The 27,787-nt window shown below is 38.6% G+C and overlaps 1 protein-coding gene across 4 annotated transcripts; it reads right to left on the bottom strand.

The window, feature by feature from the left end:
• Nucleotides 1-430: 430 nt before the first annotated feature.
• ZHX1 (zinc fingers and homeoboxes 1) lies at nucleotides 431-24,223 on the bottom strand. 4 transcript variants are annotated; one of them, XR_014236250.1, is made up of 5 exons: nucleotides 23,821-24,223; nucleotides 16,164-16,280; nucleotides 4,845-7,694; nucleotides 4,362-4,458; nucleotides 431-2,324 (listed from the first exon to the last, which is right to left on the bottom strand). XR_014236250.1 is itself a non-coding variant. In XM_082363062.1 (4 exons), exon 3 carries the CDS (start codon nucleotides 7,467-7,469, stop codon nucleotides 4,848-4,850), a length of 2,622 nt encoding a protein of 873 aa, XP_082219188.1. In that variant the 5' UTR covers nucleotides 7,470-7,694; nucleotides 16,164-16,280; nucleotides 23,821-24,222; the 3' UTR covers nucleotides 431-2,324; nucleotides 4,845-4,847. The 4 variants fall into 4 exon arrangements, 1 of the variants encoding a protein (XP_082219188.1); XR_014236251.1 differs by having other exon boundaries at nucleotides 4,362-4,453; XR_014236252.1 differs by lacking the exon at nucleotides 23,821-24,223 and having other exon boundaries at nucleotides 16,168-16,280.
• Nucleotides 24,224-27,787: the final 3,564 nt, after the last annotated feature.

The following is a 27,787-nucleotide window of genomic DNA, read 5'->3' as shown; positions in this document are numbered from 1 at the left end:
AAATAAAAATAAATAAAATAAATAAATTTATAAAAAAAGAATGAAATTCTGATATATGCTACCATATGAATGAACTTTGAAAACACTATGCTAAATGAAATAATTCAGACATAAAAGGACAAGGATTGTATGATTCCACTTATTTGAAATATCAAGAATAGGCAAATTCATAGAAACAGAAAGTAGATGAAAGGTTACCAGGGGTTGTAGGGAGGGGGCAATAGAGAGTTATTGCTTAACAGTTACAGAGTTCTGTTTGGGATGATGAAAAGTTTTGGAAATAGTGGATACTGTTGCCCAACACTGTATATATAATTAATGCCATTGAACTGTACACTTAAAAATGGATATAATGGCAAATTTTGTTATATTTTACCATAATTTTTTGAAAATTCAGTTAATAAAATGAAAAAAAATCACTGAAAACTACTAATCACTGCTAACTTTTATTTTGTATTCAAGGACACAGTTAACCAGGAGAAGAGGGTTCTTTGCTCTGTCAAATAAATATATTTAAAAGCTAGCAAACATCAGAGCAGATTTAAGTGTCAAGTCTTAAGAGACTGGGGGAAAATTACTAATAGTTATTTACAGCTATACAAAGTTAACATATTGCAAGGGAAACATAATATAAATATATTCAAAGGTTTCATTTCCAATACTTGACATTTCAAATTTTGAAAACATTAAAATTATTGTCAAACAAAACTCAGACCACATTAGCAATGATTTAAAAAAGGGAGCAATTTAATCATTATAATACAGAGTGCTTTAAGAAGTTTTTAAACGTGTAAAAGAAAGAACAGTTTAGTGCATTAAATCGTTACTGTCTTTACATTGCTTCTCTTAAAAAAAGTTAACAGTAGTATGAAAAAGCCACCCACAAAGCCAGCTGTTTGAATGAAGAAATAAGCTAAATTGCAGCATTTTGGAATTACTAATAAAGCTATAGTTAAAAAATGAAAAGTTTATAAAAATGAAAGCAGCATGCATAGTCAAGGCTTTTTCATAACATTTTCATTAGATGACAAACATTTAGGTAAAAACAAGAGCTTAATATTTATTATTCATTAAATTAGATAAAATAAACTGGCCAAGCCCACTACATCTGGTCATTCAGAAAAACATTTTAAAATCCAAAGCTAATGAAACTGAACATTTCTTCTATGAAGAAAGCACATTTTGAAAAATGGTCCTATAGTCACAAAGGAAAGGGTCCTTCTCAACACGAATGAACAGCACCGGTCTTTACAAAGTTTGAGTTAGGAGGAACTTTCAGTCTCCTGAAATGGCAAGAGTTAACAGTGAACACTGCCATGTTCATAAGTGAAAAGCTAAGTTTTAACTCATTCTGATCAGTTCAGAATTTTTTTCTTTATTCATTGAAGTTGTTACACAAAGAATTTCACCAAAAGATAATTCTTGAAAATTCTGATCTGACACCTGTACAAAATTTCTGATTTCTATACGATTGTAAGAAAACACTAAGTTAATATTTACTACATGGTTCTTTTTCACATTTTTGGTACAATATTTATTTCAGAGTTTCACCCTATCCAAATTCTTATGCCAGTTTCTTTCCCTTCTTCAGTACTGATTATGTTGGGTTTAAGAAAAAGCTAATTCAGTTTCTAATGAAAAAAAGTAACAGAGTATTACAAGTAGTAATAGTGGTATCCATGAATGTGTTCAATGAAAGATCCAATCATTAAGCGCCAATGATACCACAAAACCTTCTTGCTCCAACATATGTCCACAGCCTGTTTTTCACTTACATTGAAATTACATAAACCCAGGCACAACTCCTTAATCTTAGTGCAGGGCCTGAGAAATGAGACACAGAAATAAATCAGATTTTTCTTTTTCCTGCTTCAAACAAGTTTTACTCTGTAAAATGTTTGGTCACTCAAAGCTATAATCTTAATCATATATCAAAGAATACAGGCAATAAGGCCCATCTTACGAGACATACAGTATTAAGCTGAACAGAATATGAGGACAAGCTCTAGTGGTCATTAAACCCCCTCAGAAAGTCTAAGAATCAGAATGTCTCCATCATATCAGAATAAAAATGCACTGCATTGAAATGTGACTTCTTACAAGTTGTTTTAATTAGTGTCCTGTGTGCGCTGCAGGACTTCTGCCGTCTGCAGCAGTTTAACTTTGACACAACATTGAGTCCCACTGTTTTTGGGTATTGGATCCTATTTTTTGAGATTGTGTATGCCCCCAAACGTTTTCAGTGTCATCAAAGATTGGGCCCATTCACAGTAAACCAGACATCTGGAGTTGAAGAATTGATTCTCCTCCAACATTTTAGGCAGCTATAAAAGAAAAACATAATAAAAAACTAAAATTTTAAAGATAACCATATTTTAACATTTACCACTTTTAGAACAAAAACGATTAAAATACATCCTCTGTATTCGCTTATTAATCCTGAGATCACTTGCCACATGTATCTTGTGTAATGCAGATTTTGCAACTCCAGTGTATATGTTCTGCATATACCAGATTTGCTTATAGACATTTTTTACCTACATGTAATAATTTATAAAAAAATATTAGTAGGAAGTATATATTTCATTGTATTCATAATAGACTATGAAATCTAAAGACTTGTATTTTTTTCTATTTATATACGGGGCTAGCTTGTGCAAAAGACATATGTGTTTATGACTTTTTTGCAGTAACTATTTTGGAAAGGTTTTGGTTACTTTTTTTTGGTAAATTAAACCGTATATAAATGAAGAAGTAACAGTTTAGAGGAAATTTACAGTGAATCCTTTTATAAGATGAAAAATTATTTTGTTAAACCAATGATAACTTGCTAATTAATGGGTTTTATAATTTTAGACTTTTGCACATTTTAAAATTAGAGCATGCCAATATAGGTACCACAAAAGCACATGTATAACATATACGATACAATTCTTAAAAAATCATGCATGGCTTTGTGTGAATTTTCTGACCATAGTGTCCATTAGCATATTGATATATAACTTATGAATTATCCACACAAACTTAAAGTAAGGTCAAACTAAGCTGTACAACAAAATTCACATTATTTTTAGAATGAGATTACAATTTCCTCCAAAATCACTGCAGAGATTACTACTACAACAATGACAACAATTCACTGCAGCAACAAATTTGTTGATTCAATCTTGGCCGAGTGCACATTCTTGTGTTTAGCAACAACAAAAAAAAAGCCTGTAAAAAATATTTTCTGCATCTGGGTCAGAAAAAAGCCTGTCCTGAAGATTTCTGACATAAGGAAATGGAGGGCTGCGTTTCAGGATAAAGCCGTACAAGGCTGTTTAACTTCTTGTGACTCACAAGGATACATTATGCTCTATAACCTGGAGTAAGATTCATTCTAAAATAGGTGCATTTTTAGTCTCATCTGTTTTTCTGCCTGAAAAAAAAAACCTGTTAATGAAAAGAGTATCTGGAAAAAAAGAATATCTTGCTTACTGCCAAGCAATAAGAATAGTGCCTGGTACATATTAAGCTCTCTATAAACAACTGTTAAAACTAAATAAAACCAGGGAGGAAGGCATGGGGGAATTAAAGAAATTCTGTGCAGAATAAGAGAGTGTAAAAGTAGCAGATGGGGTAGGGATGCAAAAAGCTATGGAAGTAAGTATAATAAATATGCTCACATGATGAGGGTCTAAGCCTCTTTTCCTCCCCTGCTGTTTGAGAACACTGCAGTGATTTCTGACAACAAGGTGCTTTTGGACTACTGATGGACAGATACAAACACTTCATGACAACTGCACTGTTTTTAAAAAAAGTACAGTCTTATCCTAGAACACTCCAAAACAGAGAGTAGAAAAGAAGCAAACTATGCTACTGAATTCCAAAAGTATTAAGAATTCAAGTTCTAACTCCAAATCAGGTATCTGGATTTGCAACTACAGTGAAATTTTAATTAATCCAACCTATAAAAGAATTAAGAGTTAAGGAACATGCCAAACCTTTCAAATTTAAAGCATATATACTTGCACTTTTATGCCTACAGAGAAATATTTTTAACTTAATAATGTGTTTCTGCTGGTAGCAGGTTTGTTTTATATCAAATAAGGAAAAGACATTTTAGGCAATTGAGTTAATTTAATATAAAATTTGTTATTTACCACTGATCCCTAAAACAGAAATAATTTATATCACAGTTTTCAAAGACAGATGCCACCTAAGCAAACATGAATTTATATATCGCTTAAAACAGACCTTTGGCTTTTAATAGAAAAAAAATTGAATAATTTTAATACTTAAAGCATTTTAAACTCTAGTTAAAAATCTAATAGTTTGGGGGGCAATACAATGAATAAAGAAAGAGAGATAGCCATTTTCACCTAGTTTCCTAAAACTGAGCAATCTTCACCCCTGTGGTAAGTCTTTCCTTCGGTATACTTTTCCCCTTCTTTTTAGTTTTCGTTTTTGAATTCTTTCCTTAAACAGGCAAAAAATGAAGCTTTAGTGAAGGAGGGTTGCAAGAAATACATTTTAGTTATCTTTAGTATGTGTGAATCCCCAACCCGCCCACCAGTCTTCCTTCTTAGAGAATGGGTAACTTTCCCTTAAAACAAAGTAAAGAACATTTCACATAAAAAATAATTAAGGCAACATTAAACTCTACAAAATAAACATAACCATCACAAGAATCAGACTACACATGATAATCGTATCTCTTGGCTATACTCATGGCACCTAGTCCTCTTATGAGGCATAAGAGAAACTATTTTAGAAAAAATCCGTCAAAAGTGACGATGACAAATACAAGGTGACTGTGCTAAATGTATGTGGTTGGTGAGTGCACACGCAGCTTAACAACTTACATTTCAGTCATCTGATTTAGAAAGTTTCCGCTTCACATGTCGTGGGGGTTCCCAAGTGTCACTGTCATCTGTTTCTTCTTCATCCTCTTCCTGATCATCAATAACTTCATCTTCCTCCTCATTTTCCTCAAATAATTCTATACCTAACTCTGATCTTCTCTGTCTTTCAGCAAACCATTCTCTGACCTGCTCGTAGCCCATATGTGATTTGTTAACAAGTTCATCGAGGTCTTGCTCATTAAGAAATTTGTGCTTCAGGTAATAATCCTTAAGTATTGCAGTTCCAGTTTTAAATTTGATGAGGGACGGCCCCCTGTCCCAGTTGTTCATTCTCTTGCTTCCTCTGGGCCGCCCGCGAGGTCTTCCTCTTCCCCTTCCTTTGGGTCTCCCTCTCCCCCTTTTTCTAAGAGAAGACAGACCATTCATACTGCTTGAATTGGCGCTTTGATAGTAGTAGTACCATTTCAAGTTTCCATTTTTCCAAGCGTAACGGGTGTCCCCAAACCAACTAACTATGTCTGTTCTAGCAAGCCCGCTTTCTTCAGCCAATTTGTCATACTCTTCTGGCGACGGCCACTGTGTTCGGACAAATGCGCTTTTAAGCATGTGCAACTGCTCGGGTGTCTTTTTACATATTTTGCCCGTACTCCCTGACTTAGGTGCACTAGACTCATCTCCAGGAGAAGTTTCTCCAGTTTCTTCTTTGGAACTACCTGCATTGCTTTCCTCTATTTCTCCTTTCTCTTCCTTTAAAGCTTTTGATTTCTTCTTCTCTGTAAACCAAGCATCAATTTCCCTTCTGGTAAGTTTGGTTTGCGCTCTTAACCTATTTAATTCTTCTTCTGTAAGTACAGAGCTGTTGAGAAAACTTGCCTGTAGGGCACGAAGCTGCTCTGCCGTCTTCTCTTTAAACTTTTGGGGAGTAAAGTCTGGAAAAGGATTCCAGGATTGTTTCTGCTGTGAAGTAACAACAGTTGGGGATTCCGTGGTTTCATCACTGGAGTCTATGATAATAGTGGCGGAGGAATCATTGTTGAGATGTAAGCACTGATTACTCTTTGAATTTCTCTGGTTGTACCTTGTGTCACTAAACCATTTTTTAATCTCTCCTTTTGTCAGCCCTGTGATTTTCATAAGTCTGATAATTTCGGAATCATGGGGAAACTGATTCTTTAGGTAGCTAACTTTTAATTCTGCCAGTTGCTCTTTAGTCTTTTTTGCCCGAACGCCGAACGCATCAGGGTTCGCCACTGCGGTTTCATTTTTTACAAGCTGAGAGGATGGGGCTCCTGCTGCTGCTGGCTTGGTCTCTGCAGTAGGCTGAGCGGCCGGGAGCTGACTTTTCTGTGCGTTTGTTTGATTTGGAACCCCTGCCACTGTCAAGGCTATAGGTGCTGCTACTGGCAAGGTATTCGTGCCAGCCACTTGGGTAAGGACCAGACCTGGCTGGCCAACTATTTGGCATGTCTGTAAGATGGATGGTAAACCATTACTCCCTGTGGAAATGTGGGTGGGGATGACAGTTATGGTCTGAGGTACAGTGTGGACTGTTCCGTTGAATTGTTTTCTTCTCGCCTCCTCTACTTCCTCGGGAGTCCAGCTAACACCATGTTTTAGACGTTGGGCTGAAAACCATATCTTGATCTGTTCCTCTGTATATTTTGCTTGGGCAGAAAGAACAGTAATTTCTGACATTGTTGGATAAGGGAATTTGTTGTAGGTGTTAAGCAAAAGGGGGTTGTTATCCAATGCAGCATTGTAGGTAGGAATGCTATTAACAGGGATGAGGACTTTGGGAATCAAATTGGAATTCTGCTGAGCTGATACAGCAGTGATAACCTGTGCTAACCCAGGAAGAACTGCTGCTGGGGTCACAACTGTGCTGGCAGTATTTGGATGTATTCTGTTTACAATGGAAGTACTTGTATTCGATTCAGAAGCTGAAGAACTTGGATTTTCCACAGTTCCTTCACGGTCTGGTTTGATTTCATTCTCTTTCTCTTCCGGAACGTCCTCAACTGAATTATGATGAACTGTAATCCGTTTGTTCTCCACTTTATTTTTCATCATTTTCATGATAGGAGTTTTACTGATAGATATTCCCGAAGAAGAAACTTCTGTCGATTCAGCTTGCTCTGAATTCTCCTCTTTAACAAAACTACCATCAAAAGTCAGATCATTTATTGTTTGTTCAAAGATTGTCTGGTTATTTCGTTTCACCATAGTCAACTTGAAATTTTCTTCTCCTGGGTGATATTTCAGATTATGCTCGGAAAGTGCATCATACCTTTTGGTAAGAAAATTGCATTCGACACAAACATAGGATGAATTTAGCACTACATTGGGATGTTCTGAATCCACATGAAAAGTAAACATATTTAGATCTGGAGTTTGAAAAGTACAATATTTACATTCATAGCCACCTTCAACTTTTTTATTTTGCTGATTGTCAGAGTCCACGGATTCATGAACTTCTTCATCACTTGAGATACTCTCTGCTCTGGTGTTTTCTACAGGTGTAAGTACAGGAGGACCTTCATCCAAATCTGATATCAACTCGAGGTCTGGATCCTGTTCACTGGCTAGGACCATGCAGGGTGTTGTGGATTTTCGCCTGCTTGCCATTCTGATGTTACGGGGGAAATCTCAGTGGTGATTAAAAAGCATTGGGGCTTAAAACTGTTCAGTATTCTTCATTTGAAAACAATGGCTTTTGGCTCTTCAAGTCTGTCTTTGTGCTCAACAAGTCTCATTAGCAGCTTTTTCATGGTGCTATCAAGTAAAGAGCTTATGGTTGGCAAATAAAATACTGCTGAACTGCTGAAATTTTTGAAGCACAACTCCAATCACCTACATTAAGATAAATTAAAAAATGTTTTTAAATGAGTGATTATGATCTATTAAACAAATTACAGTTATATTTCACTTACATGAAGTTGTTGGAGAGCTCAGTTATAAAGATGTAGAATAAGACCAGACCAGGAAAAAAGTCCTCTAAGGATCAAAATAGATGTCTCCAAGCCAACTCACTCAAGGTCATGTACTGTACCTCATGGGTCAGCCCACGGGCTTGTTTATTTGGATTTTTCAGCTAGCCAGCTATATATTGGAAGGGAAGGGGAAAAAGAGTCTGCTTAGGCAGGCATACTAATATCAATGTGAAATGATAATCTGTTAACAGGGGAGGAACTTTAAAACTATAAAAGCAGCCACAGATACTCAAGACTATGACCACTAAGTATATAAGAAATTCAATCCATCAGTTATGCCCGCTTCTTCCTCCTGGTCTGTCTTATCCCAAAAGCATGCCCAAGTATGGCAAAAGCAACAAAGGCAGAATATAAATGATCAAAGTTTCAGAAACATTATCTTAATCATTCTCCACAATGCTATCAAAATTGGTAAAACATATCTAATCATATCAGTCTCCTGACTTAAAGCTTATGATGGGTCCCCAGTGCTGAAAGAATGAAATTCAAACTCCTTAAGCTATATGTAGTTCCCTTCACATCCTGGCTGCAACCTCAATTTCCTACCATCTCCCTCCTGACTCCTATTTCCTTATGCTTTAGGCACAGAGCAAAAACGATTGCTATTCTAGGGACTCTCAGTGCAGGCCATTCCTTGTGCCAGGACACTTGTTTGTGCACTGGGTGTGATGACCTCTCTATAGATCTGCCTGAGAGATCACCTTCTCCCCTTAGCTCGGCCCAACCTCCTCCCCGGTTTATTTTCTAGTCTAGCACTTACCATATTGTACCAGAGGAATGTTACACTTCTGTCCCGAAACCTCCAGTTTCCTTATTCATTTTTTCCTTCTTTTTTAAAGTAATAGCTTTTTTGAGACATAGCAAAGCTCCTGAAACTCTGGATGGAGGCAATTTCCTTTATGTCTTCAATCTAAGCTCTCCCAGCTGAGCTATCTTGGCTGACTTCTCATACATTTCTATATCTCCTTTTGCATACAGAAGCCTGGAAGTAGAGACTCACTAAATGCTTATTAACCTGAACTAGGGAGTTCCCTGGTGGTCTAGTGGTTAGGATTCAGTGCTTTCACTGTTGTGGCCCGGGGTTCAATCCCTGGTTGGGGAACTAAGATCCTCCCCCCAACACACACACAAAACTACTTCCAACCTGAACTAGAATGAATAGAAAAAGAGTCCTGTAAAATTCAAAATGCCCTAAGGGCATCACCATGGAAAACGTAGCTGAAATTCACAAGAATGACCTTGAATCATCAAGAAAAAGTGAATTATGCTCATACAAATACATTTTAATACTTTTGTACCCAAAATAGTTAAAATACAATTTTGATGCTAAATCAAAGTTGGTGTGCTTCTAAATTCTAAACCAAATGAAAATGAATACAATAAGTGGTATCACTTATTTTGTACCACAAATTGGAACTATTTTCATTTACTAGCATAATCCTTGTCCTAGCTGAATGAGGAGAAAAAGTTTATTTCAAAGATTATAGCAAAACTAGGTCTCCAAGACTCAGTAAAGGGAGAAACATTTTTAGGAAACAGAGCTGTCCAAAGAGAGAATGTCCTGCCTTTGAAGGTGGTAAGATCATCCTCACTGGGATTATTCAAATATATACTACATATCCATTTGATGGATCCAAGCAACAGATGGAAAGTTGGACCAAAAGTCGGACTAAATGTCCTGATTTCCCATATTACAAAATAAAGAGCATCAGCTTAGTAATAATAATGGTATCAACAGTCCAAACCCCACTCTCAAAAGTGTCAGTGTTTTTTTTTTTCTATAAAAAAATCTTTGATTTCTAAGGGAAAATAAACAAATCACTGAAATTTAAAACGATTTCTTAACTAAATGTTATAAACTAAGATAATACCATCTCTCCTACTCAATTCAATAGGGAACACCACTGTTTTGATCATTTTTTCCTCATTAGAAACAGGGAATTCCTCAAATAAGACTTTAAGCAGAAGAGTAACAAATGAGCAGCACCCACATTTTTGACAGTGAAGGAGAATTGCTGAAAGGCAGGGGAGTAAGCTATTTTGTGACTGCTATTCTCATAGAATCTTAGATTATATTTAGTTAGGGTATATTAACAGCCAGAAGTCAAAGATAGAGGGGTTTTTCTTGAAACTACATTTCCTGAAAGTGGTGGTTTTCAAACTTTTTGTTGTAAGCAGGAGAGCCCTTTCTTCAAACAAAATTCTATGAGAAGCCCAAGTACAAAACTGATTAAAGAATATAGCCACTGGTCGGAGAAGTATAGAAGCTAAACTACTACCTGACCCCATCCCACGGACCCCACAATCCCTACTCCCACCTCTGATGGGTTCTGAGATGTGTCTGAAGACTTTGCCTTAAAAATGTAAATACTTTCATCAAAAATCCTCAGCTTGCCAGTGCTAAGTGAAATGTGAAAGCTAAAGTGAATTTAATGTGTCCTTTCAGGTTGTTTCACTCTAAAAGGCAGGCCTGGAGCGCCCAGGAGTAGAACAGAGTAACCCATACTAATAAAAAGATACAGAAGAGAAACTTGAGGAGCTAAAATCCCTTTATTATTCTGGTTCTCTAGCTCTTGGGTTAAACTTCTTACTTTTTATCCTATCTAGTATAAAAATAGGAATATGCTACGAAATTATTACTTTTATTTCTTTTCCTTATAGTTCACTAGCTCAGGATGGTCAGTTTGTAAGAACTGAAACAGATATAAAATTTTAAAAGCTTAAATATTTTTTGCTAAAGTCATGAAAATTACAAAATATTCATATATTATTATCTAATGATATATACACACAATTGTGCTTCTTCCTTTGAAAGTACTGGTCTTTGAAAGGAATTCGAAAATTTAAAATTATAAATTAAATTTATTTAAATTAAATATTTTAAATTAAATGCATAATTTTAAAATTATAATTAAATTTAAATAAGCTACTTAAAAGAAAGGCTTAAAAAAAATCTTCAGTAATGCAAAAGACTAAAAATCTGATTATTTTGAGTATCCTAGGTTTCCTCAACCTGGATTACTTCTATACTCAACTACATAGACCTGAGAAATACTCTTTCCTCTTCACTTCTAAAACTGTTTGCTCACATTTTGCTAACAAACCAGAGTCACTATATTATTTAACATATTTCCAAAGGGAGACTAAGAGTTCCCAAAAGAGCCTCAAGATTTGGTCCAATGGCTCAGTTCTGTTATTACGTATATAACATAAAAATAAATCAAAGCACAAACAAGGGCATCCTCGTGGTCCTTATTATAAAGTCATGATTTGGGGGGGAAGCAGGGACCTCAGTACAATCGTCCCATTTTTTATGGAAGAAGAAACCCAGGCCCAGGGGGTAAGTTCACAGAGGCTTTGTGATATAGGGTAAAACCACAGGTTTTAGAGTCTCCTCTGTCACTTAGTAGTTAGGTGACTGGAAAAGTTACCCAATATCAACCTCATATCAACCTCAGTTTTCTCACCTATAAAACCAAAATTCTTCAGTTCAACAAATCCACTGAACAACTATTTGTTGAAGGTCAACCACGTGCCAGGCACTGTGTTGGGCACTTGGATTACAGCAGTGACCAGGACAAATCATCTCTAGCATCTCTCCAGGTTCTAGCAGTTGAGCAAGGAAAACAGGCAGTAAACAATTCCTTAGACTAACTATGATCAATGCAGTGAGAGAGGAAGTATCGGGAACTATATAAGCACATTACAGGAGGCTTCTAGAAAAGAAGCAGAGAAGGCTGCCCTGGAGAAAATAAGAATACTGGTATCCTACCTCAGAGGCTGATCAAATAAAAATGCTTCACACACTCTGATATACATTAGGTGCCTAATTAATGCTTTTTCCCCCAGTCCCTGAAAAATTCTTTTGGGAATGGATAAATACCATTTATTTACTATTATTCTCTTTCTTTCTATCTCTCAAGCAACATAATCAGCTGACAAGGCACACAAGTTGAACGAAAAAGCAAAAGGGGTTAAAAATACAGAATAAGAATTTCCATGGTGTGGTTTCAATTCATCTCCTTTCGTCATTACAGTGCAGTGGGGCTGAGACAGGAAAACTGCCATATAGAAATTGCTATTAGCTGACAGGCATCTCATTCTCCCTCTGAAAGTCAACTCAAAAAAGCTTAAAATCAATGTGCAGAAGCTTGCACTATTTACCTATAAAAGAGGGTTAGAGTTCAGTTGAGGAGCTAGGTGGCTTTGCAATTAAAACATAATTAAAGTGAAGTCTGCCAATAAAAGAAAAAATTATGCTCTAAATGCATCCAGCACTGTAAATATAATTTTGTTTGAACGCTATTTTCAGTTAATCTTTCAGTAGAGAAATACGTTTAAAAAAAAAATGATCAAATCCATTACACTGCCATTAAAAATGATATTCAAAAAAGTAATTAAGGAATATGGTAAAGTATCCATTTACTGTTAAATTTTTAAAAATCAGAACAAAATTTGTATACTGATTATAAAATAACTATGGGAAAATATGTATGCATGTGGACAAAGACTAGATGAGAACATAAAAAATGAAATTTTCACATGAGATTATGGGTGAAATCTTTTTATGTGTGGTATTTACAAGTTTTTTTTAATATTGTTATGACATTGCTTTACTGTAAATACAACAAACAATAGTTTCAAGGCCTTAAAACTGCAAATAGACTAAAATATTTCTATGGTCATTTGTCTCAAGCTGGAAACAAAGTTTACTTTCTATTTTTAAAGCAAAAACATGTGCTACATAAAGGTTTCTTCAGGAAGAAGAAGAATCTGAGTATGTACAGCATTCAGGGGTATTCCAGACATCTTTGGGGGCTGCTGCCCCACAGTAGAGAAGTCAGACTGGTTCTAAGAGCCCGCAAGACCACACATAATCTCCAGGGTGTAGATCTAGGCCAAGCCAATTTCCATGGTTCTATCTGCGCACTGGTTCTTCTCCTGAGGGTAGGATGCTCCTTAATCAATTCATGATTCTTAACTCATGAAAATAATTACATGAAATTTTCTCTGCAGAAAAGCATTTAGTGAAAGCAAAATTTATTTCATCACAGAATAAAAATCTGGAGCAGTTCTAAAAGTAGTTCTTCTTACATGGTCAGAGAGAATGTCTGTTTAGCTCTCCACTATTCCCAGGGCCAAACACAGTGCCTATGAAGTCCCCAATAATATTTGCTGGGGAAAAAAAAAGCTTTAAAATATATGTGTATTGTGTATTATAACATACATTCTACTTCATTAAGCACTCATTTATAGAGGAGCTATAAAGAACAACTGTGCTCGCTTTACAGTACTTTCACTGGTAAAATCCTTACTAATAAAATTACCTTAGTCACTAGAATATGAAAACATGCTCAAATATAAAACACTCTATTTATTAAAATATAGCAATGGATATTCAACAAATATTTACCAATATCTATAATTCTACCATAACAAATCAGTTTTATGTGTGATTAGTGTATATCTAAATTTGTAGACTATATAAAAATGAAGCAAGGATGATAAATTCATTCAAAGAATTAGTCCTGCAGTAGAATGCGGAAGAAAAGGCACAGTTCTTATAAAGATAGCAAGTGCAAATCTGAACTTAGAATCATTATTTCTCTATAAGAGAAAACTATATTTTAATGATATTCTATATTTTTAAAGAGATTTAAAAACAGGTTCTCAATAAAATACACTATAAAAAGTTAGTGGATTGTTTCAAATTCTATGCTTAGTGCTAAAAAAAAAGTCTAAAAAATTTTATAAGTAGGGCCATAGCTACACTGAATTTCCAAGCCTCTATTTTTCTGGCTGTCTTGTACTTTAAATTAAATGATTAACAGTTTATTGGCCTAGTTATGCCACAAAGGCATGTTATTTTGGTAAGATTTTATGCGAATAAAAACAAACTTTGTTTTTAGGCCAATTCTGGGTCAAATAAGAACATTTAGAAGATAACTATAATTTTTAAGTACTGTGGTAGTTTTGACCTAGTACCAACTAAGTAAAACTGTTCTTAGGACAACTAAAATATACAAACTAAGAATCCTTTGAAATGTGTATTTATACATAAACTGAGAACTCTTAGGACTCTGTATTCTATTTAGTTTCACTTCTCCCTCTCTGAGTCAGAGTTCTGTTTAGCCAGCTGAAAATACTTATTTTTACATGTTTGTATTCAAACTAAAAGTCACAAATCCACCAAAATCACAGAATGCCTGAAATAATAGTAGGAACAAAGAATAATGGACTCAAATTAAAACAAAGGCTATCTACCATGTTCTTTTAAAAAAAGGTGTCCAAGAGGATACTTTTTTTAATTACAAAATTTTTTTTTGGTCTTTACACACTTGAGGCATTTTTCAAAGCTAAAATATAAAAATACTTAGAAACAAGAGTCAAGTTCTCAAAAACAAAAATGAGCGATTTGTCAACCCAAATTTGTACCCACAACAAACGTTTGTAAAAATTACTGAAACCTAGAATTATTACCTAAGAGATAAATCTCAAGAAAATTGCCAAAATGGTCTCAAGACAATAAAAACTCAAGATCAAGGTGAATACAGACGGGAGTGAATATGATCCAAGTAGTAGCATCTAAGAAACTGTGGCCAAAGATTATCTAATTTCAGAAGATCCCTTTGCTAATGCTAATTAAGGCTTAAAGGTTTAGAAACTCTATCCTACCTGTTTTTTTTCTACCCAAGAAAGCCAACTTTAACGCTGCTAAAGATTAAAAGAAGAATCTAAGCTGGACAGATTTCTCCTGGTAAGCTCTGACTCCAGATTTGAGGAGTGAAATGTCTTTTTGAATGGTCTCCAGGACACTAACATCTTGGTGTTCCACCTTCTGCTGGCATGTAGGTCGGTATGTAACATATAATGAGAGTGATACACAAACTAGCCCTATAATGAAATCTCCTGTCTTTATTATTCAAGTTTGTGAATAGGATCCAAAAGTAATTTTCGGCTGAAAATAATTTTCCCCTACTTTTCTCAAGGAAGTGTATTAAGTCTTTCACAGACAATCTACACAAGAATGCTATTCTTGATTCTAAGTGAGATTATCATTGAAAGGCTGAAAAGCCATTCATCTCTCCGTTATCTTCCCCATTTATAAAATAAAGTAACTGTTACCTATTTCACTCAGGATATAATCATTCAATTTTTAAAAATACTTTGAAGGGGGCTTCCCTGGTGGCGCAGTGGTTAAGAATCCGCCTGCCAATGCAGAGGACACGGGTTCGAGCCCTGGTCCAGGAAGATCCCACATGCCGCGGAGCAACTAAGCCCATGCGCCACAACTACTGAGCCTGCGCTCTAGAGCCCTCAAGCCACAACTACTGAGCCTGCGTGCTACAACTACTGAAGCCCGTTCGCCTAGAGCCTGTGCTCTGCAACAAGAGAAGCCACCGCAATGAGAAGCCCGCGCAGAGCAACGAAGAGTAGCCCCTGCTCGCCGCAACTAGAGAAAGCCCGCACACGGCAACGAAGACCCAATGCAGCCAAAAATAAATAAATAAAATTAATTAATTAAAAAAATACTTTGAAGGATAATGGTAATTAGTATTGGTAATGTCAACTTGTAAGAACACAAAAAATGTAAGTGAACCACCATATTAATGGTTATGGAATCTTTCCTAGTACCTTCTGGAATCATATACAATAACAATTGGACTAAATAAATATTTCCAACAGTATAGTATGTAATCTAATGCTTCTTATAAAAGCCAACTCGTATCAGGTAGATAAAATATAAAAGTAATTATGTACAAATATATTCAAATGTTTAAATAGTGGTATGCTTAACCTAAATCAAAGTATTTAATTATTAATATCTTAAATTTTATAATTGTAATTAACTATTATTAGAGAACTGTATACTGAAAACATATTTTCAGGAGTCGTTCTTGTAAGTCTTGAAGAATTTTTCTGGATATAGGCAAAAGAATAGTAAAATTTCTAGATCAATTTCCCCACAGAAAAGGTCTCTACCCTCATGACCTTCATTTGTCTGGTTCACCACTATTACCACAGCACCTGGTACAGTGCCTGATACACAGTGGATGTCAGCAAACGTACTGAATAGATTGAAAACTCAATTCTAAATATACCACATAGATTTATTATGAAGTGTGATGCTGTTTCCTTTGAAATTAAAGCAGACAATACTTCTATATTTTTCAAGTTTGAAAGTACATTTCTTAAAAAAGAGTTAAGAATATATCTGCTGCTTTTTTAAGAAAAGCTTTTAAAACTTTAGCCAAATATAGTATCACTATATTAAGTGAGCACATTCAGTATCTGAGTTTTTACCATACCAAAACGATGAAACACATACTTGCCATAGCTTCCTCCGCATTCTGTTCTTTGACACAGAAGGGTGTCCCTTCAAATTAGGAGATGTTTAGCTCAGGCCATCATTACCAACAGGTCCAAAGTACCTATCTGCCATCTCCTACAAGAAAAGTAATATCGCTTTATTATTCTAGATACGATTCAGTCTTATTCGGAAACTTTAAGCTTATGCCTTGGCTTTTTAAAAATAAATGTAATTTTTAAAAAATTTCATATCCTCACAGAACTTTTAAAAGAATCATCGAAATGCCAAACTCAATCTTAGTAAGAAATTCAAAACTGAAAACTATACTTCAAAATATCTTTATATTTTATAAAACAACCAAGTCACTATTGTACTATTTTCAATAAAAGTTTTCAAAAGGTGAATATATGCAGTCTATAATATGAAAGCTGAGATGAAGAAACTGGGGATTGTAAAAAATTAGTACACAAAAGTTATGATAGACAACTTAGTTAAACTAAGAGTTGGGAGGCGGTGTGTGTTTGTATGTTTACATATAAGCCTAGTGATATTTGTACCCTTTACATATAAGCCTAGTGATATTTGTACCCTAATTTACTACGTATTAATTGGAATGCAGTGGATCATTAATGCTGGGGACATGCCAATACTACTTAAATAAACTAGTGGTATTCTACCCCTAAACATATGATATATCTAATAGAATGACTGGTGGTTATTTCATTTTTGTAAGAAAGCTACTACTAACTGGTTTTTCAATCAGTGCATTGTGAAGCATTAGATGGTACAAAATCAAGCAAACTGAAAATTCTCTGAAAACTCAGATTTGTGTCTAAAAATGTTGTGGTATATTATTCACAGTTGTTAAACCAGTCAGGAAAATTAAGTAAAAACTATAATTGTTTGTCTTATTAAATAAAAGTAAATAATGCTTTTGAAGGGTTGAAGCATTTTTGTTATTGTTCTTTAAGCACTGAAACTCTGAAAACCATAGTGAATGAATATTAAAGAAGATGATTTCCCTCAGTACCTCATCCTTTGATTCCTGCTATTATTACATACAACTTTATGAAGAAGTTTGTTAAAACTTGGCTGGGAACTTTCCTGGTGGCGCAGTGGTTAAGAATCTGCCTGCCAATGCAGGGGACACGGGCTCGATCCCTGGTCAGGCACGATCCCACATGCTGCGGAGCAGCTAAGCCCGTGTGCCACAACTATTGAGCCTGCGCTCTAGAGCCCGCGAGCCACAACTACTGAGCCCACGTGCTGCAACTACCAAAGCCCGCGCGCCTAAAGCCCGTGCTCCGCAACAAGAGAAGCCACCGCAATGAGAAGCCCGCGCACCGCAACAAAGAGTAGCCCCGGCTCGCCACAACTAGAGAAAGCCCGCGCGCAGGCACAAAGACCCAACGCAGCCAAAAGTTAAAAAAAAAAAACTTGGCTGGGCTTGGACTATACTTGGGAGTGGGGGGTTGGTGAAAAAAGAGCACTCTCACTGTATTACTATGATAAGATTATTTATATCAGAAGTTTGTGAGTTCTATGAAACACCCCTTAAAACGTGTCATATATTAGTGATTCATCTTGAAGTTTAGGTCAGAGAAACTATGTGCATGTTGGGGTAGGTGTTGGGGTGCATGTTGATTAATGTCTACCTGCTAAAGCCAGCCTATTCTAGCATTGCTTATGAAGAGCCCACTTAAATCAAGAAATCATGTAAATATATCAGTCCTTTAGTAAAATACTTGTAGGGTAAGTTAAAGCTTAGGCTGAATAATTACACTATTTTCATGAAAAGCAAAAGAGCATTTTCTTGGTAGACCCAGTGGAGCATCCTGTTCTGTCTGCAGCCTGGGATTCTACAATTTCATTTCCTGGTACCTCCTTGTTCTGACACTCCTCAGCCATCCATCTACAAGATGTGGACTAGAAGAGAGGATAGGAAACAGTTGCCAAAGCGGGGAGGTTATTTTCCAAAATGAATTATTAATATTATAGGAAATTGGTAACCTATTTGAATCCATTCTTAAATCACACAGTAATTGCAAGATGTTTTACTGAACCAGAGTCTCTGAGAAGAGCTGCCAAGACATGCAAAGGCACAAGGCAACTAGAGGAGGAACGAATGAGTTCCTCAGTATTTCTGGATGAAAAGCATACTTGCCTGGTGTTAGTTCAGTTCCTGATACTGGGAGTACTTTAGGACACCTCTCAAATTCAAAGTATCTTTTTAAAATTTAGGAACAGAGTGAACTTCGAAAATTAAATAAGTCATCTCAACCACATACATTATGTAATAAAACAGATCAGTTATTTTGGCAGTAGAGGACGGACTGGAAATAAAGATGAAGAATTTGCACTTTGGAATCAGAGTGCATGGGTTCAAGTCCCAGCTCTGTCACTTACTAGCTGTGTGGTCCCGGATAAGCCACTTAGCCTGACTGTGCCATAGCCCCATCATCTGTAAAATGGGGCCAATGATAGTACCTATTTAATAGGGTTGCTGTAAGTATTGAAAGAAATAACACATGTAAAGTGCTTGGACTATTTCCTGGCCCATAGTAAGTCCGCAATTAGATTTTTCTGACTCTTATTTAAGGTATTAACTAAGTTATACAACAAAGAAAGTCTTTGTTTAAATTTTGCTAAATGTTGAGAACTAGCATAGTGTTCTGGGTCAGTTATACTTCAAAAAACAAACAAACTCATAGAAAAAGAGATCAGATTTGTGGTTACTGAGGCAGGGTACAGGACTTGGGGGAGGGGGGATTGGATGAAGGTAGTCAAAAGGTACAAACTTGAAGTTATAAGATAAATAAGTACTAAGGATGTACTGTACAGCATGATAAATATAATTAACACTGTTCTACGTTATATACGAAAGTTGTCAAAAGACGAAATCCTAGGAGTTCTTACCACACACACACACAATTTGCTAAATGTTGAAACATTATAAAATATTTTAAAAGTCTACAAAACAATCCATTTTATTTTCCATTTCATACCTCTGAGCATATTAAGCAATGCTAGAATAGGCTGGCTTTAGCAGGTAGACATTAATCAATCATAATTTATACCCCCCACCCCAACATGCACATAGTTCCTCTGACCTTAGCTTCAAGATGAATCACTAATATGTGACACGTTTTAAGGGGTGTTTCATAGAACTCGCAAACTTCTGATATAAATCTTATAGTAATACAGTGAGAGTGTTCTTTTTTTCCCAACCCCCACTCCCAAGTAGAGTCCAAGCCCAGCCAAGTTTTTATTATTATTATTTTATTTATTTATTTATTTATTTTGGCTGTGTTGGGTCTTAGTTGCTGCGCGTGGGCTTTTCTCCGGTTGTGGAGAGCGGGGCCTCCTCTTCGTTGCGGTGCGCGGGCTTCTCACCACGGTGGCTTCTCTTGTTGCGAAGCACGGGCTCTAGGCGCGCAGGCTTCAGTAGTTGTGGCACGTGGGCTTAGTTGCTCCGCGGCATGTGGGATCTTCCCAGACCAGGGCTCGAACCCGTGTTCCCTGAATTGGCAGGCGGATTCTTAACCACTGCGCCACCAGAGAAGCCCCCAGACAAGTTTTAACAAACTTCTTTTTCACAATATCGGAAGGTAAAAGGGAATAAACTTAGTAAAGAAGAAAAACATAAATATGAGTGAAGTGCTTAGAAATATCAGAATATTCCTATGTCCTTTCATTCCTCACAACAATCAAAAAAAGAAAAAGACCTTTAGGAAGGGGAAAAAGGGAGTCAGAAGTCCTAAGGGAAATATTAAATCACTAAAATTTAATGACAAAGTTATTTTATTTTAAATGATAAATATGTATATGATATGTCTATCACTTTAATGGTTTAATTTTTTAGATAAGCTTTGATAATATGACTTTTTAAAAATATAAATTTAAAACTGAAAACAAAAATCCTGTATAAAAAGTGGTTTACTCAGTTTTTACTCCCTTGAATAAACGTCACTCTTAAACTGCTCATATATACTTCTTTTCCAAAGTATATCATCATATTTGTTTAAACCAAAGGTACATAAGACCATCGTTATACCTTTCAAATACATTATGGGATACAGATTATATAAACTGAAAAGATTAAGTACCCTTTAAGACCAAAACCTGGCAACCTACATAAAAATTTACATAAATATTTACTTTAAAAATTAACTGTATAGGGCTTTACTGGTGGCACAGTGGTTAAGAATCCGCCTGCCAATGCAGGGGACATGGGTTCGAGCCCTGGTCCGGGAAGATCCCACATGCCGCAGAGCAACTAAGCCCGTGGGCCACAACTACTGAGCCTGCACTCTAGAGCCCACGAGCCACAACTACTCAAGCCTGCGCGCCTGGAGCCTGTGCTCCGCAACAAGAGAAGCCACCGCAATGAGAAGCCCTCAGCAACTAGAGAAAGCCCGCGCACAGCCATAGAAGACCCAACGCAGCCAAAAAATAAATAAATAAATAAATAAAATCTATATTAAAAAAAATTAACTGTATAAAATACAGATCTCCAAAATGTAAATGCAAATGTATATCCTGATTAGTAATTTAATCAGCAGCTCAGTCATGCGAATCTGGTTACTCATGGACTACAACTGTTAATGTATCAGAGCAACAGGATACAATAATATAAGGGAAACACTGGCTATTACTCAAAGGCTAGTACCATAGTTTTTTTCCCTTCAAATAAATGTAATTTAAATTACTTTTGAAATTACATAGGATGATTTAAGAGGATTTTAAGTTAGAAAAAATTTAGACATAAAAGTGAATGTGCTATACTGGCTATTACCACAAACAGTGCAATAGATATTTCTGGACACCTCCCTGAATTGACTGAATATGATATTAGATTAAAAACTAGCTTAGGCACTGAAATTTCAATACTGTTAATATTCAAATAAGTAGAGTCTTTTGAGCCCAAATCCACAATGCTGCAATGCACATAAAAAGGTTGTTTCCTCAGCTACACTTGTAATCATTTTAGTAATTTTAAGAGTACTTCCATTTAAGTAAGTCCCAAATATCACATTTTTGTGCCTATTTAACATTACACGAAGGAAAATGTATAGTATATCATAACATCACTTTTCAGTCTCAATGTGAAATATAATAACAAAAGGGAAAAAATCTCCAAAATGAGCCACCTCACCTATGCTATCAAGTTCATTAATAAAATAATTGTAAAACTTTTTTTCACATTTATTGAAAAAAAGAACTTATAACACAAGTATCATTAAAGGTGAAATAATTGCTGCATCATTCATGAACTGTCCTCCAATCCAGTGAAATAATCAGCTCACTATAAAGGAGAGACATCTACTAATGAGCGCTCACCGGCACAGGCACATTTATGTTTTCAGCCTTAGCATATTTTCAAACCATCTGGCAGCAATGCCTTTCTGGTTCACCCAGCCTAATCTGGTCAGAATTGAATATAAAACTCGACTTACGTGCACTTTGGGGAAACCAAAGAACAGCACACATGAATAACAATGTTCCAAACATGTAGCTCTAAACTAGTTTATACTTAAAATATGTTTTTAAAAACACTTCTATTGAAGACGTTAAAGCTCTTTTAAAAAATACTAGAATGGTTCAAGAAATCTGTATGAATCAGAGCTGTCATCAGTTACCCAAGTCTTACTTTAATTCTTTTTTTTCTCATTTTAATCCTGATCACTAAATAAAGCATTTGAAGAGATTCTTCTACAAAAAGAGTCCTTGATAAATGAAATGCTATCAATTCTATATTGAAAGGACCCAAGGTTTGACAACTTATTTTGCACAAAATTAGTCTGCTTAGCCCTAAAATGCTTAGAGTAAGAAGGGAAAAACTAAGAGGAAAAAATATTCATGAGAGCCCCTTTTCTTTTATATCCTGTTACAGCATTATTGTTTTTGGCAGCACTCACATTTCTTTTGCTTAAAATCAAGAGTCAGAATTGCTACTTAAGAAATTTTAAAAAAAATCTATGGGATATGCTAGGGTCAGTATCTCTGTTAACACCAAATCCTGTTCATCCTCACCACGGGCATAAAAACAAACGACTTTTTCAGGATAATTTGTCAGAAGCAAGGATAATTCACGTAGCACCATATAACACAAGTTAAAGCTTTCATACAAAGACTGAGAAACAATGACCAATACCGACAAATCTTAAGGTGCACTCATGTAGGTTATGCACAAACATATACTCCAACCCAACAAATACTCACTATTCCTGGGATAAAGCTGCTTCTTCCTCCCTAACTGGGAACTACTCTATTTCCCAATCCTGTGATTTTCCCTTTTTTGCTATCCTCTCACTCTCCAAGAGAACTGCTTCTTCCCTTCAAGTTACATGCAATCCCAACCTAAACACATTACAAATTCTCTATCAGTTTTCCTGACATTTTTTTCTCCCCACAAAGATTAGCCTCTTCTCATGTTTTTCTTCAGAGCTGGGGTGAGATGACAGAAAAGCCCTGTGGAATTCCCGCTCTGCCCAGTCTCTTCCCCATATGCCTCCTCTATCCATCCCCTCTCCCGCTTCCTAATTCTCCTACCCGAGTCTCTCACTGAAACCCGCCAGAGAGCTTGATCCTGCACTAACATAAGCTAAGGATATCCAAAGGAACCTTTTTCTTCTCTTTATTTTTTTCTTTCTTTCTTGTATTTTTTTTTAATTTATCTTTTTTTTTTTTCCTTCTTCTCCTCCGGGGTTTTGCTTTTCCCTTACTGTTACCCACAGAGAGGTGGGGAGGGACGTATTGAAACAAAGAATTTCAAGTCCCGTTTCCTAGAACTTTGGTGTAAATACACAGGGAAAGAGCATCCGCCAGGGCTCTTCTTTACTGCCATTAGACCCCCTTGCTCTCACAGCTCCTTCCTAGCCCTTCATTCCCTGCAAAGACCGGGAGGTTGTTCCCTTCAGGCCCTAAGGCTTGGAGCGGTCCATGGTCAGCCTCCCTCTCTCCCTCCTGAAAGGGACGGATAACATTTCCATTCTCTCTAATCAACTTCTCCCTAAGTCCCAGGGCTCCCTCAAAAGCTAATATAGTTCTTAAGGACTCAGCTCTGAGTCTTGCCCCGAAATGGGTGCCCAGCCTTCCCCGAAGTGAGGTACAGCCCTTCCCCGAAGGATCTCTCCGGGCTCCAACCCCAATACCAGTGCGCTCAGCTCCAGCAAGAGAATCTCTCCTGACTCTCAGGGAGACTAAGTCCCCACGAGGCCACACGCCCCCGCAGGGCAGGGCTCCCGACCTCCCCTAGGACCCTCAACATTGCTGGGGTGTTCCATCCCTGCGGCGCCTGCCCCCCTTCTAGGGAGACCCAGTCCTCACTTCCTTCAACAATCCCAAGTTGCTCAGCCCTCTCGTAGGGCTTACAGAGCCCACTCCAGCTCCTTCCGCGGCCGCAGAGACCCCGAGAGCGCAAAGGAGGCTCAGGGTCTGTCCCCTGGCGGCGATCCCGGCCCAGGCAGGCCGGGTCCCTGCCCCTCGGACGCCCCGCGCCCGTCCGCCCGGCCACCCGCCGCGCCGAGCGCGCTTAGCTCCCCGGGGTCTCTGCCCCAGGGCCGCCCTCCCCCTTCCGGCCCGCCGCGCCGGCCGCGGACTCTGCGCCGCCGGTTCCCACCCGTAGCCCCGGACGCCCTGGGCCGCTGGTCGCGGAGCCCGCTCGCGCAGCTACCTGCAGGGGCCGCCGCGCCTCTCAGAGCCCCGCCGCCGCCATCTTGCATTTCAAACCGGCTACACTCTTCAGGGAGTCAACTCTGACCTGTGAACCCTACACCCGGAACCGCTCGGCGGGCCGGCTCACGGCTTCGGAAGCTCTGCGAACTCCGCGGAGCGTAGGGAGTCGGGGGTGGGGGTGCGAGGCGAGGCGCGCGCCCCAGCAGCCGACCGGGGGCGGGAGCGGGGGGAGGGGAAGAGCCGACCCAGGCGGCGCCCTCCCGCGCGCGCGCCCTCCGCGCGCCCCCACCCCGCTCCGCGCCTGGCTCTCCACTCCCGGACCCTCCTGCTCCCCTGGGGTTCGACCCGGTCCTCTGCGGGCCTCTGCCTCACGGCGGGAGGTAGGGAACCGTCCCGCCCCTCTGTCAACAGAAGCCCCGCCCCAGTCTACGGAAGCTCCGCCCTCTGTCAACAGAAGCCCCGCCTTCTCCAGGTCTCGAAGTGGCCCCGCCCCTTGCCGGTGATAGCTCCGCCCGCTACTGGCAGAAGACTGGTCTTCACTCAGGTCAATCCAGAAGGCACCCGGCCCTCTGTTAGTTGTGGCCCTGCCCTCTGGGCGCTCCGCCTTTCTAGTCTCAGCGCCAGATCGTGAGAAACGCCCCTTGTCATCATAAGCCCCATTTGGCGGCAGTACGATCCAAGCCCCGCCCCTTTAGGCGGGAGACCGCCCCCACTGTCAACAGAAGCCCCGCCTTCCTGAGACCCTTCTCGATTCTACCCCGAAGCCCCACCTCCTGTCAACTGCTGTCCCGCCTCCTCTCGCCTCCTGCTCCACCAAAAGCAGCCGCTCCACTCGCTGACAGCAAAAGTTCGGTTCAACCTCACTTCGAACCGCGGTGCAAGACGGAGCCGCCCTCTGCTCCCCGAAAACCCTCCTTTTCCCCCTTACGAGTCACTCTTCTGGAGGGTTTTCTTTTCAAGCTGTGGTCTTCAAATCCAGATAGCGTCAATGTGAACCAGCCCCGCAGAGGCCAGCGAAGGACCCAGGCTTTGGGGAAAATGGCCCCTTCCCACCTCTCTCCTTCCCTCTGCAGCCCCCACCCCCATCATTTTTAAAATGGAGAAAAATACAGACCAAAGCAAAGAGAAACGTCTCACCCTCCAGGCTACTCTGCATGGATTCACGGGCCAGGACGTGTGAGGACTCTCTGGTGCCCTGATGTTCATTCCCCGCCCCCATCCCAGTCATGGACCCTCTGTGCTTTGACAACAGCGCTCCATTGAGCCACATGAAACCTAAAACATGCAGTTGCTTAAAGTGAAAGCCTGATGGTTGAAATCAATGTACACCAGCTTCCTTTTACTTGCATGTTTCGTCCTAGAATCCTAGAACGTGTGGAAGCAGAAGCAAGCAAAGCTTAATCTTGTAAACGTAGGTATTCAATCCTGCCATACTCAACACCCTGTATATTACTCAACACAACAAAAATTTAACACCACTTTACTCTCCTGGAATTAAATTTATTGATAATGTAAACTATCTGCAAGAAAACACTGTAATATTCTAATAATACAAAGGTGAAATAAGCGAAAGCAATGTCTTTTAAAGTACTGTATTAATATTGGGCTTCCCTGGTGGCATAGTGGTTAAGAATCTGCCTACCAGTGCAGGGGGACACGGGTTGGAGCCCTGGTCCGGGAAGATCCCACATTGCCGCGGAGCAATTAAGTCCGTGCACCACAACTACTGAGCCTGCGCTCTAGAGCCCACGAGCCACAACTACTGAGCCCACGCACCACATCTACTGAAGCCCGCGCGCTCTAGAGCCTGTGCTTGGCAACAAGAGAAGCCCTCGCACCGCAATTAAGAGTAGCCCCCGCTCGCCGCAACTAGTGAAAGCCTGCAAGCAGCAACAAAGACCCAACACAGCCAAAAATAATAAATAAATAAAAATAAATAAATTTATTAAAAAATACTATACTAATATCAATAAAAATAATAATATGTTTTTCACTATGGAAAAACTGGCACCAATACGAGAACTACAGTACAAAAACTGCCCCAACAAAATTTCAATATGCCCCCTAGGGGCACTGCTGTGCCCACTGAGAACTGCTTAGGATTTATCTCTAAGGAAAGGAAAGGCTTTAGATATGGAAATTTATTCTTTTGTTCATGCATTTAACAACTAGTTTTTTGAGCACCAGTGTACGCCAGGCACTGTGGAAGATGCAAAGCTGAGTCAGGCAATATTTCTGTCTTCAAGGAGATTACAGTCTAGCAACCAAGCAAAAAACATGAGCATAAAAACCTCAAGCAAGGTGGGCAGTCAGAAAGATCAAGGAGAAATACATAGAGACCCCTTTAAGGGTATGGACTAATGAATATAAATCTCACCTCTCTTCCTCTCTCTCCCTCTCCCTCCCTTTTTTCTTTCTTCCTTTCCTCCCACCCATCCTCCTCCTCCCCCTTCCCCTCCTCTTCTTTAACATCAGTTTATAGTCACCTTCTTCCCTCTATAAGCTGTCTGCCTGGTTCACTGCCCAGTGCCAGCAGCCCAGAGTCCTCCCAATTTAGGGCCATGCCCAGAGGGCAGTTCTGTCCAGGAAAACAATTTCAACAGCTCAGTGCTGAGAACAGTGCCCTTAGCTGAATTGCTGCCAATTATTTGTATCCTTGTACAAAGCAAGACTGTTATCATCACCACTCAAAAAAACAAAAAAACCCAAACACCCCAAAACCAAAAAACTGGTTGTAGACCTAAGCCATATGAATATATGTTTAGCATAGCAGATTGTGCCAGCCCACATAAATCTGTTTAGAGATCATGTTCACAGAGTAACTTGTTTTTATTAAAATAAACTCATTTGTAAAAATTGTAAATATGACTGATTTCAACAGCTGTGTGGCTCCAGAAGTAAGTTTTTTACCCACGGATCGGCACAATTAGAAGAGTCTAGATTTCTTTATGCATATGTTTTGTGATTTGTCATACACAGTCTGGTGTGGCAAAACTTCAGTACTCTTAGAGATGAGAAGTTGTCCAGCAGGTTTTAAAAAGCACAGAATTTTTGCTATTCAGAGCCACTTCTACCTTTGGAACAGTGAAAAAAAAATATTTGTAGGAAATGAAAAGCTCTGAATCAAAAGTTCTAAGCACTGGTGTCATCTGAAGAGGAATAGACTTCCAACCCTACTTTTTGAAGTTGTTTCCTTCTGTTATTATTTTTCCTTTTTCTACTTTTGGTGAAAATGTCTTCTGAAAAACATGATACCATGAAACAGATCAGCCAAAAAGACATCAAACTGAGACACTTTTAACTAGAGCTAGGTGAACCTGAAAATTTAGCCCTAGTAAAATACTCCCACTATTCTCTCTAATGGCTACTTTCAAACGATTTTTTTTTTTTTCTAATTTTTATTTTTTGGCTGCTTTGGGTCTTTGTTGCTGCGTGCGGGCTTTCTCTAGTTGCGCTGATCGGGGGGCTACTCTTCATTGTGGTGCGCAGGCTTCTCATTGTGGTGGCTTCTCTTGTTGCAGAGCACAGGCTCTAGAGCACGCGGGCTTCAGTAGACGCGGTGCGTGGGCTCAGTAGTTGTGGCGCACGGGCTTAGTTGCTTCGCGGCATGTGGGATCTTCCCGGTTCAGGGATCGAACCTGTGTCCCCTGCATTGGCAGGTGGATTCTTACCCGCTGCGCCTCCAGGGAAGTCCCTCTAATGGCTACATTCAGAAGGTGAACAAAAACATTCCTGCTTAAAGCTAGTTCAGATTGCACAAACTTTCAAAGTCAATTTAGGGTCAAGTCATTTCCTATTCCTCTTAGTGCTTGTTTTGTGAAAATAACGTAATTGATAAGAACAGTAAAAATAAGTTAATTTTGTTAACAAGTTAGTATTTTGGTAAGTGCCCTCCCCACTCTTCTCCTCCCGTATTTCTGTAACTAGCATAAGTCCATATATAAAGATTATAGATGCAAAGCAAG

The sequence above is a fragment of the Balaenoptera borealis genome (assembly GCF_965194805.1).
Source record: "Balaenoptera borealis genome assembly, chromosome: 17".
NCBI classification, from domain to species: Eukaryota; Metazoa; Chordata; class Mammalia; order Artiodactyla; family Balaenopteridae; genus Balaenoptera; species Balaenoptera borealis.
Note: the sequence above shows the minus strand (reverse complement) of the source record. Positions and strands in the feature narration are given on the sequence as shown.

Bases quoted from the DNA above. Each gene is read 5' to 3' on its own strand.
- ZHX1 (XM_082363062.1), bottom strand. From the start codon at position 7,469: ATGGCAAGCAGGCGAAAATCCACAACACCCTGCATGGTCCTAGCCAGT.